General features: G+C 44.0%; 1 protein-coding gene across 1 annotated transcript; it reads left to right on the top strand.

Annotated features, from left to right (window-relative positions):
- The first annotated feature begins 467 nt into the window (after positions 1-467).
- Positions 468-11,709, top strand: slc38a2 (solute carrier family 38 member 2). The gene is made up of 16 exons (XM_061089276.1): positions 468-795; positions 2,016-2,135; positions 2,241-2,322; positions 2,412-2,527; positions 4,327-4,400; positions 4,486-4,578; positions 4,893-4,968; positions 6,644-6,726; positions 6,975-7,033; positions 7,365-7,532; positions 7,636-7,715; positions 7,848-7,948; positions 9,058-9,182; positions 9,275-9,419; positions 9,516-9,613; positions 9,719-11,709. Exons 2-16 carry the CDS (start codon positions 2,017-2,019, stop codon positions 9,833-9,835), a joined length of 1,536 nt encoding a protein of 511 aa, XP_060945259.1. The 5' UTR covers positions 468-795; position 2,016; the 3' UTR covers positions 9,836-11,709.
- The last annotated feature ends 560 nt before the right edge of the window (positions 11,710-12,269 follow it).

Raw genomic sequence — 12,269 nt, 5'->3', positions numbered from 1 at the left:
GCCACTTTCTGGGACTTGATGGGCACTTGACCACATTGACCTCATTTTTGTTACATGGGACCATTAGACCCTCACAATACAAAGGGCTGCTAGTGCTCTGCAGTGAGTTCATGTCAACATGCTGTAATAACTCTGTGGGATGAGTTGATATCTGAGGTATTCAGTGTGTGTGTGATGAGGTGATGACAGTCTCTGGTTCTCATGGATCTTTCAGGGAGACAATTGCAGAGGAGCACCTGTTGTAGAACGTACTACAGGTTCCCAGTCTCTCGGTCACTGCTGTGTTTGTATACAAAGACCACGGCTCCGAGGTGCGTAAGAGGACAGAAAAAAAAAAAAAAAGGTTTCCTCCTCCGGATAACTCCTCCTCCTCCCCCACCCTGCCCTTCCTCTCTCAGTCTGAGCTGATGCAATGCTCATCTTTAAAAGGGCTGAGTCCCCACCCCTCCTCCAGCAGAATAGGTCTTGCGTCCGATCGCGCCACATCTCTGGGAATTTGGTTTAAACTCGAGTAAATAAATCAAAATTATTTTCGCTTTTTACGCGTCGGTCAGGTTTATTCTGAGACGCCCTTTTCGTTTATTACTTGAACCTGTCGTGTTTGGTTTTTTTTTTTTATCAGATCCTGTCTGGCAACAGGCCTGTCTCCATTCATTTGCGTTCTTATTTAACATAAATACACTCAAGGATCAGCAGGTTTTTTTATTCTCTGAAGAAATCGTCCGGACAGTTGCTGTGTCTGTTTCTTTTTCTCTCACTGGAAGGATTTCGCAGGCCTCCTGCCACATCTGAAAGGTAAGAGTGCCGGTGTCTCCTCATCATGTACAGACGCTCAGTAATAACAGGGTGGACGCGGCAAAGGCGCTGAAACACCAATGTGAGCCTCAGGATGGCACGATTTAAAATTTTACTTTATTATCCTCATCGTCTCCCTTTGTTTTGTGTTGTGAATCTCATGAAATTAACATAGATGCTGCAGCTTGTTGTCTAGGCTGGTTAGTGAGCATTAAATCCATATGCTGACATGTTCGATGTGTGGATTTTTTTTTTTTTTTTTTTATAAATAGAAATAGTTTTTTTCTGAGTGGCCTGAGGCGTTATTTCTAACCAGGTCAGTCCTGGTTCCAGATTAATAAATAACGAGGTTGGTGTGACAGTGATGCTGCAGTGCTGGACTCCTGTCTGGAGGTGGCTGTCACTGTCACACTGACAGGCTGACAAAAGACATGACAAAGAAAAAGAAAAAGAGCATGTGGTGTTTTTTTTGTTTTTTTTCATGTCTTCTCTGTATGTGTGTGGGTGTGTTTTAATCTGAAAGCATCTTAACCTGAGCATGAATCTGTGCGCTCTCCAGCCTCTGCGCAAAATGGAGAGAGCCATGCCCATAAAGAGACAACACGTGCCATTGTTTCCATCGGAGCTGGCCATGGAAATAATGTCATTAAACTGATCCTGGTCTGCTCCTGTTGGTCTCGGTGTGGATGGACATGTGTGCAATTCACAGCCGAACACAAACCATTATTGTCATTACTATTATTGAAAATACTTTAACAATAAAACGTGCCACCTTATTCCCCTTCATTAAAAGAAGCTTAATGGTGTTTTGTGTGAGGAAAAATAACATTTCATTCCACACATCCCCACTGGTTCCACTGGGAATCGGGCGAAAATTCTGCGGTACTTTACTGCGTCTTTTTGTCATTCCACGTCTGGTGGAAGGCTGACTTGGTGTCGGGTGGACGAGGATACCGGTCTGGTATTTTTCCACTGCCAGTGCGTCACCCACTTCCCCCCTCCTCTTTCCAAAAGGGAGTCACATGACCTAAGCCGCGCGCATGCACGCTCGCCATAATATTGATTATTCTAAGGGGAGCGTGAACGCGCACAGCCAGTGAACATGCGGGCTGGGGTGGAAGCGCACTGACGCACTGGAGCAGAAATGAGTGAAAGATGAATAATGAATAATAAATAAATATTGTGTTTTTGTTCCTTCTCTTCTGCTCCGATACTCACAGCATGAAAAGCACCACTACCAGAACTGAGATGGATTATCTGAACCATGAGGAGGACAACAGCAGCACCAACAGCACTGAGTGCACCTACCAGGACTGCTCCAAGAAGGTCCAACTGGGCAGGTGAGGGCAGGCTGCAGAGAAACATCTGGAAAAAAATCTGGAAAAAAGTGGTTTTCATTTACATTGTATTCATGTCTTTAAATCATTTTCTATTTCCTTTCAAAGAGAATGCCCTGACTTAGACGCAGAGAGTCAAAAGTTCCTCCCTGAAATGAACACGGGGAAGAAGAAGTATGAGACTGAATATGTAAGAGCTCCTCTTATCCACTTCATTTTCTTTTTTAAACACCTTTTCCCTTTTTTTTAAGACTGTTAAATCTTTTATTTTTTCCACAGCACCAGGGCAACGCCTCCTTCGGCATGTCTGTTTTCAACCTGGGCAATGCCATCATGGGCAGTGGCATCCTGGGTCTGTCCTACGCTATGGCCAACACTGGCATTGCTCTATTTGTGTAAGTTTTTATTCCATTACATATAAAGTGGTATTCAAGGTTTTTAAGGTATTTATACGTCACAAAAACAGGGCTTTAGAGGTGAAAATAAAGAATTTTATTTAGAAAGCATAAAACACTTTCCAAGAACTATTTTCGTTTGATAATAAACCTCGGTGGAGGCAAGCACAGGCAGGTGTGTCTACCAGTCAAGGTTGTGTGTCACGATGTGTTACACAACAGGATGTGTTTTCCCGCCTGCATCGTGTTCGTGTGTGTGTGTGCGCGTGTGTGTCGGCTCTGCAGCTGCTTAACCCTGAGCTGTAGATTACACGGGGGTTCGAAAGGCTACAAATGATCACCTGCACAGTCTTAGAACTCACTATCAGGTTGGCTGTAGATAAAACTGTAGAGAGAGGATAATGGGAAGGGTTTGCTACTGGGAAAATACTGTGTTTTCATGAGAGCTCCCTCTATTGGTTGTCTATTGCAATTTGGGATCATAATTGTGCCAGTTAAAATTGTCTGGAGCCTAATATCATGGGGAAGAATACAACTTCTTCTTCAACCACACACAAGCAATCTACAGTCGCCCTTGGTTACCACTCAGGCAGCTCCTCACAGCACTGATCCCCAATCAGCTTACTCTCTCTGACATCCAGTCTGAAGCACCCAGGAGCCAGAGTTCAGCCTGATAAACACCCCCAAAGAAACAGAAAAAATGACCAACTATAAGTATTTGTACCCGGATAAGTAGACAAACAAGATACTTCCGGTGCAAACCAGATTGGCAGTAGTGTGTCAGTTAGTAAACAGGGGGTGGCAGGAGAAGCAGCTTAGCCGAGTTAATCCTGTTGCATTCAGGCCAGGGTTACGTAAAGGGAGCTCTCACTTACGCTCGCAGGAGCTCATGAATTGAGCAGAGTCTGGTTCATTGTCTGAGAGCAGCTGACCAATCCGGGCCCGACATCTGCAGGAAGTGAGCGGATTACAAAAAAACAAACAGCTACCACATTTCTAAATTCGATCCGTATCGAGCTTCGTCACGAGTAAAGAGAGAAAGTTTGTTTGCGTTTCGAAACAATCTTTGTTGATCTTCCTATCTGCGATTACGTCCACAAAAAGCCGAGCCCCTCGCAGAACAAACTCACTCCTGGAATAGGTCATCCAAAGTATATATTTGTGGAGTCGCAGTGTATAAAGTGATAAGATAAGAACGATCATGAGGTCAGTGGCAGGCAGGTGGAGGCGAGCCGAGCAGCTGGATGGCCTTATGCCAAGAGGAAGCGCTGTGTCTTCACCACACAGGTCTCAAATGACTGGACTATTAATACGCCGGGGACACAGTGCTTGCGCTGCAGCATCCCAAGGGTGCTAAGAGGATCCCTTACCGGTAGTCGTTTTGTCCTTTGCAACCCCACCCATGATGCTCGTGACGGACAACGTGCAAAGTGGTGATGCCCTCAAGGTCTTTGTTGATCAGGCTGAGGAAATTAGACAAAGTTCCAGATTTCATCGTGCAGGATGACTTGCGAAATGATCGCCTCTTCATGGTAGATTCTTACAAAAGAGATACGATTTGAGACATAACATGAGCAGATGGTATAAGACATCTTCTAGAGTTGCAGCAGTAGAGTGCGACCTTCCCAACACATTGGCTTAATGTCAATGTGTTTGTTTACCGCAGTCAGGAAAACACATTTGTCTTTGAAATGGCCTTGTTCTTCAGGCGCGTTCATTCTAAAGATTAGTCATTGAACAACACAGCACTTTTCAGCATTGATCTGTTTCCTCATCATTTGCATCTTCTCTGTTTACAGGATTCTCCTCGTGGCTGTTGCCATCTTCTCCTTGTATTCTGTCCACTTGCTGCTGAAGACAGCCAATGAAGGAGGTGCGTCTCATTCATGCATATAATCGTCCCGATGGCTTCTTTAGGTTTTCAAAATGCTAAATCTCAATTTCTCTCCTCCTCAAAGGTGCACTTGTGTACGAGCAACTAGGCTACAAAGCCTTCGGGTTGCCAGGGAAACTCGCCGCTTCCTGCTCCATCACCATGCAGAACATCGGAGGTGAGAGACAGGAAACACAGTTAATAAGTGTTGTGTAACTCCATGAGTTTATTCCCCAAGCTGGAAACACTGTCACCCTGTATCCAAACCGAGTGGGTGGAAGGATAGAGAGAGAGAAAAAAACTGAAAAGTTGGCTTATGTAAACAAGCGTGTGTTTTTGGAATGTCAAGGAGCTTCCAGTTGAAACTTGAGTGGTTCTACAAAATGTGTTAAACTTTGTTTCCTTTGCCCCTCAACAAAGACTGTTTCTGTTGTAGAGTTCCCTGCAGAGACATGAGGGAAATATACTAACAGCAATTTTTGGTCTTTACAGCCATGTCAAGCTACCTCTACATCGTCAAATACGAGCTGCCCATCGTCATTCAAACCTTTCTGGGAGCAGGCAATGGGTGAGTCATAGAAAACACATGTGATCACCTTCAGGTTTAGAAAAGCAGGAAACAAACTGTCTTACTCACAGTTGTACTGGTCAAAGTGACTTGAGGGTTATGTGTCTTCAAAACAACAAAAGTTGAGTTAACAAAACACTCATCTAAACATTGCTCCACAGTGCCACTGGTGGTCAAAAACACCAAAGGATGTCTTTAATTTCCAGTAGCTTATCAAGTTGCACAAATCAAAGAAACACTTTAGTAAATTCAATTATTTCTTTGGTTTTCACTCCTCAAACAGTTTTGAGTTATTGTAAATGGCAGAAAAAAAATTAAAGTATAAGCGTGTTCCTGCGGAGAACATATTTTCAATGACTTCAATTATTTTTAGATTATTTGTTTTGCAACAATGACTGTTTAACCAAACCTCAATACAAACTAGTGTACCCCTGTGAAGGGGGTGTTTATAGAGTCAGGACTCCAAATAGTCTGTGCTGTGGTGAGAATAGAAATGTTTTTGGTTTATATCCCAGCAGAACAACAGAGTTTAAATGACAGAGGCACTCGAGGTGAAGCGGCGCATCAAGCAAAATGTCTTCCTTTTGTTTTTCAAGTGCTGCATGTTGGAGAAGGCATCTTTGTCTTTCTGTTAGCAGAGAGTTGAAGGGTTGTGGTGGGGAGTGTGAACATTCTAAAAGGCTGTTCACTGCTCAGTCTCTTCACGTGGCCCTTCAAAGAATCCTTTTAGGAGACGCAGCCCGTGCTGCAGAGAGACAGAGCGCGGGATGAGCTCACCGCGGCCTCGCTGCGAGTTTGAAAAATTCATGTGGTCGGGGTCCACAGTGCTGCTTTCTTTCATCACTTTCTACGAGCGATGCAGTCATTCTGCTGCATCGGGGCCAGTTTTTTCTTATTTTCACAAATGGCGGTAAAGCTCAGATGTGAGAACGCACGTCGGAGCAGCAGCCGAGAGGTGTGATCAGGCCTGAAGCTGCAGAAGCATGTGAAGGAACGTTCTGACAGGAGAGGACATTAAAGGAGATATGTGCTGCACAGAGCTGTCGGATTTACTGCTGCTGCTGGCTGCACAGTCAATCATAAATACAGTATAAGCTGATATCTACCTAACGTTAGATACACACAATGTAAATTGCGTAATATAATATAGCGGGGTAAAAAAAACGATAGATTAAAAAAATATCTGTTATTTGCGTAACCTAGTATTACATACATTTCAGAAGGGCCTTTTATAAACTGAATCTAGAAAAACGGTTGCTTAAGTAATGAAAGATCATAAATATTGTCAAAAAACTTTTATTCTAGCAAGTTAAAACAGAATTTCAAATTATCCGGCCCCCAGAACACTGGATCCAACATTTCACCAAAGTGCAACCATTTGTGACCACAGCCATAGAAAAAAAAGTGACATCGGCTTTTCAGAGGCTGACTGCTCATTTTACTTTGTGAAAAAGTAAACTCAAGTTCATGTGTAAAATCGGTGGTGTTCCGTTAACAAGTAAACACAAGTTACCAAGTTTAAAAAAATCCTCAGCTACATCATGATGACTGTGACATGTTAAGATATGTGAACTAAAGGGAGAGTGCACAGGGAAAGTGCACAGAGAGCAGTGTTCCGGAGTTAGTTAATAAATGATTTATTATCACTGACGTGTTGTTCTTTGTTGTGTTCCAGGGAGTGGTACACTAACGGAGACTACCTGGTGCTAATAGTGTCATTCACCATTATCCTGCCCCTGTCGCTGCTCAAGAATTTGGGTAAGCCGTGTGTGTGTTTGTGTGTGTGTTGAGAAAACAGATGCATTTTATAAGTAGGGTTGGGATATGGGTCGGCCACGCACTTGCAGGTGTGTGTCAGCAACTTCAAAAAAAGTCTTAAAATGTTCACAACTCAAAGTCAAGTGATAAAAGGGGAAAAAAAGGAGCATTCCACGGTTTTAAAATAGAAGCCTCTCATGAAAACAGAAGCTCATGTGTGTATGTGTGTGCTCCTCCCTTCCCCCCAGGTTACCTTGGTTACACCAGTGGTCTGTCCCTGCTCTGCATGCTGTTTTTTCTGATTGTGGTGAGTAAAACACAAACACTGGCTCACACGTATTTCCTACACAGCCCATGAATCAGTCTGCTGTTGCAGATGAGTCAGGGAACATGGTTCAGTTTTTCCATAGAATGCCTGGCTCCTCCCTACATGGAACAGTGGGGATCCATTTATGGGAAATGCAAAATGTTTGTGTCGTTAAACCTTTTACAACTGGATTCGTGCCGACTGTTATCTAAACTGATTTCCCACAGTAGCCAACTCTCAGTGGAGTTTTTGTTTTCCATGATAAATGCGATTTCAGCCCAAAATCTTTGCCGCCTCAGCCGATTAAGACCTCTGATGGCTTGTCTTCCAGGTGATCATCAAGAAGTTCCAGATCCCGTGCCCTCTGCCTTATGAAATCCACGATCTGGCCGAAAACTTGACCAAGGCGCTGAACGCCACCTTGGCCCAGCTCAACTCCACCGCTGTGGACTACAGCGAGGATGACTGCACGCCGAAATACTTTGTCTTCAACTCACAGGTGAGGATCTTTGACACGCAAACATCTGGAGGGTTTGGATTTGAATTGAAAGTAGTAAAATCATAACTAACATGTGTCGTCCCCCCCCCCCGTCCCCCCTTAGACTGTCTACGCTGTTCCCATCCTGACCTTCGCCTTCGTGTGCCACCCGGCCATCCTGCCCATGTACGAGGAGCTGAAAGAGTGAGTGCTTCCAAACTACGATCCACAGCTGCTGTCTTATCAGCATGTTGCTAGTTTACACACTTGCGAATTTATCTCTGAGATGATTGTGTTCTTGTGTCTAAATGAAACAACCCCCTCTCTCCCACACAGCCGTTCCCGTGCCAAGATGCAGGGCGTTGCCAACGTGTCCTTCCTGGCCATGTTCATTATGTACCTGCTCGCCGCCCTCTTCGGATATCTGACCTTCAACTGTAAGTTGAATTGTACATCGCATATGCATTCATATTTAGCTGAACTGACACCAGCCCCGGTGTGAGTGTACAAGCAGTCGTTGTCCCTTTATGATAAATGTCAGAGCGGATCAATAATCCAAAGCGAGAAAGCTTCCAGGTCCAAACTAAATACACAGTAAAAAAAAATAAAACAAGAGACAAGAGAGAACTGGAGGTCTGTTACGTAAGAGTGTGAAAAAATATATCTCATGCAGCTGACCAGTGTGCCAGGGTGTGTGCGTCCCTGTTTGTCATTGCTGGAACATCCGAGCGTACACAGAGAAATGTTCCGGGAAGAACAAAACGGGAATACAAGAGCGTGACGGAGAGCGACGAAAGGCCGATGGCCCTGCAAATAGTTTTGAACAAGAGATTGAGAAATCACTGACGTGTGCTGCTAACCTGTTTGGTGGGAGTTGGCCGACAAAAGGTGCCAGAAAAGGCAGCCGATCCCAATCAAAGGCATTTAAAGCGATAGAAGCAACACATCTAATGTAACTCAGGAAGCAATGATGTGCATATATGTCATGAACAGAGCTACATATTTCATGTTTACAGAATAAAAAAAAAAAAAAAGTACACTATTATTTTCTGACCTGTGTCACAAGAGTCTAAAGCCGTGTTAGCATCTCTTCTGGCTAGTACATAAGCACAGCAGTGCTTTAGCTTATGCTGATATTGCTAAAACATTTAGCAGGTGTAATGTTTACCATAGCTTCCAACATTTTACCATGCTAATGTCTAATAACTAGAACAACACAATGACAATGCTGATATGTTTAGCAGGTGTGATATTTTTCAGCATCTTAAAAAGTCAGCTTGCGAACATTTGATGATAATCACTAAAAATAAACAATAAAAAGGCTAGCATGTTTTAGCAGATCTATCATAGCATCTAACAGGTTAGCACACTAACATTTGATAAGGGACACTAACGTAAAGGAAAATATAAAAGCTACAAGCTTCTTGCTTAACCTGTTTCCTCATTCCGACAAAGGCTATATTCAAAGAATGTTTTAACAACAGACATAACTGAGCTGTTTCACCTCGTGAAAGTGCTTCCTCTCTAAACTTGTCTTTTCACACAGCACACGTGGAGCCCGAGCTTCTGCACACCTACTCCAAATTCTTCAAGTCCGACATCGTCCTGCTGATCGTCCGCCTGGCTGTGCTGACCGCCGTCACCCTCACCGTCCCTGTGGTGCTCTTCCCTGTAAGTGTCAAAGATCTGGGAATATCAGCCAGTGTTGGTGGAATGCGGTCGGCCATGGTAGATAACCTCTCCGCTTCTCCCTCTCCCTGTAGATTCGTACCTCCATCAACCAGCACCTGTCCAGCTCCAAGGAGTTCAGCTGGATCCGCCACACCATCATCACCGTGGTCCTGCTGGCCAGCACCAACTGCCTGGTCATCTTTGTCCCCTCCATCAGGGACATCTTCGGCTTCATCGGTGTGTGCATCTGTGATTATGCCACAAAAAAACTAAAAAATGACCTACCGTGTGAAAATGTTATGACTAAAACGTCAAATTGCTTTCCTCTCACAGGCGCCTCTGCTGCTGCCATGCTCATCTTCATCCTGCCGTCGGCTTTCTACATCAAACTGGTCAAGAAGGAGTCCATGAAGTCTGTGCAGAAGATCGGGGTAAAGAGCTGGTTCTTACGTTAGAGAAAAAAGCCATTTGATTGTTGGCTTTGGTCGCTGTGGTTGGACGCATAAGTTAAATGTGAAATTGTTTCCTCTCCCCAGGCCACCGCCTTCCTCGTGTGCGGCCTCGTGGTCATGATCGGCAGCATGACCCTCATCATCCTGGACTGGACACACAACGCCACAGCCGCCGCAGACACACAAGGCAACGGACACTAGACACTCCACCTCTGCTGTCGCAGCCAGCCGGAGGAGAGGAGGACGCTGCCGCCGCTGGACTGTGGCGCCCACGCAACCAATGAAGACCCTAGCGTAAAAGAAGAAAAACACAAGAACTCTACTTGATGCTCGGCTTTGACTTCCTGAGCAACAAACCATTGCCATTCCCAGAGGATGTATCCAAACTTTGTACAGTATGCTGTTATAGGCCACAAGGATTGTGTTCTTTATTTTCTCTTTTTTTTATCGTAGCTTTTTTTCATTGTCGTTTTTGCTCGTTTTTACTCTTTAAGGTCTTTTGTTGTAGTTACTGGTACAGCTGAAAACAAATATTTGAAGGTGCCTCATGACAGAAACGACATCGTCAAAAATGCAGCTCACGCTCAGGTGCGGCGCTACGTGTGCGCTCGACTGCAGCTGTGACCTCAGAGCTCGGCATCAGAGTGGTCCTGCTGAGAGAAGTACGTGAACCTCCCGAAGATCAACAAGAGGCTAAGGACTTGAACGGTTATCCACCTCATAGACAATTAAGTTCCTTCCAACATTTGTTTCTTTTATTTTTTCCGTATCGCCAAAAAGTGTATTTGTAAAGCATCTTTGTATATTGAAAAGCACTTACTGTTTAGCACACTTGTGGAAAACCAAACAAAAACAACTGATTTGTGAGTGTTTTCGGGCGAGGCCTCCTACCAAGGCTCCGTGACCTTTCGTGTAGCGTCAGCTTTCCTTGTAAAACATAGTGTAAGTCAACAAAACCTGCCTTTTCAAGCCCAACACTGGGAGCTGCAGAGTATCTCACACAGGGAACTCGTCTCAAACTGTATTTACTCTTTTCAAACCTGCTGAAGATCCGGTTGGGATGGCGCGTGCGGCGACACTACTGCTTCGAAACCCTGGAGGCCAGCGAGCCTTCGGTTCCTGTCCCCGCTGCGCCCCTGCTCCGGGGCCGGCGGGGAGGGAAACTGAAAATGTTTTTTCTTTATGGGAGAATAGCTTGAATTTGACCACATGCAGTGGTTTTAATGTACCTGTTAAACTTGCAAAAAAACGAACAAACAAAAAAACAAAACCTAAAAAAGTAGAAGTCACTTGTGCTCTTCGACACTGAGAAGCAAACGTGTAAAGAGACGGCGGAGGAGAGACCAGATTTCCAGTGTTCTAGGTACGGTCGCACAGTTTTCTGCCGAGAAAAAACGATTCACACTGAAGAACTTGAAAGCTCGACGTGGGCCATCTACCCGTCGAGTCGTGAGCCTCGTGTGCTTCCAACACTAACTTAACACATCACCAAACTGTTATTGTCCAGCATCTATTTATGGAAAAACAGTGAAATCAATGTAATTTAATCTATTTTACTATATTTATATAATATTGTATGTATATATATGTGTATATATATATATATATGTCTACTGAGTTCAACTGTATATATGCTTTGTTTTTGTTTTTTTTGTTATAACTTTTTTTTTAAACGATAATGAATTTGAGCTGTAAAACAAAAAGTGCAAAGCGCCCGAAGCTGGTGAGATTCGTGATGTTTCATTTGCATTGATGCAAACGAGCTCGCGCCGCTCGTCTCCACTGAGACTGACTGAATTATCCTGGATCATCCTTCTGTGTCGAGTCTGTGAAAACTGTTACATGTGGAAACCACAGGGAGAGAGGGCAGCAGCAGTCTGCTTCAGTTTCGGCCTTTGAACAACAACCTGTATTAGCAGAGCGCTCTGTGCGCCCGTGTTGGTTTAGAGACAACGTGAGCCGTCTCTTGACCTCAGGAGCAAAGAGGGCTTTGCCCACCAGTGTTACACTCTTGTTTCAATGAAACACTATGTATATCCTGTAATTAATGTCCAATTAAAATCAAAGATAATCTATGGCATCGACTGTTGGTGTTCTTTGTGTCCCTCTTTTCTTAAGCAGGGTTTGTGGATGTGGTTTATCGAGAACACTGAGCTCAGACTGACCAGGTCCTCCAACTTCAAAGGTCTGGTCCATTCGCTCGCCTCATTTTCACCACATTTAACACAAACTTTAAAAGTGTTTTAAAGGAGAATAAGGAAAGATACAAATAAATCTTTTCCATTTATCTATAGCAGTTTAGATCTCGCTCATAGCTTAAACACCAGAATGTCAGTCAGCAGACCGCCAACCTCTGCCAGGACCAACACTCTCTCTTAAACTCAATCAAGTTGCACCAAATTACACAGACTCATAGAAATCCATCTCCTGAATATGCCGATTGCTTTCATCAAGATCTGTGAACCCTCCCCTGAGAAATCAAGAAAAATGTCACAAAACTATCTCCAGATGTTACAGAAAGTGGCCCAGGTACAATTATTGTATTGGCCAGCTCTGTCCCATCTTTTGACTAAGTTACAATAAAACTGAGTCAGTAGTTTCCTGCAGAAAGAAAGAAAAACAGACACATGGTGAT

Source organism: Limanda limanda, chromosome 1, assembly GCF_963576545.1.
Source record: "Limanda limanda chromosome 1, fLimLim1.1, whole genome shotgun sequence".
Lineage (NCBI taxonomy): Eukaryota > Metazoa > Chordata > Actinopteri > Pleuronectiformes > Pleuronectidae > Limanda > Limanda limanda.
This window is presented reverse-complemented; position numbering and strand designations above follow the sequence as displayed.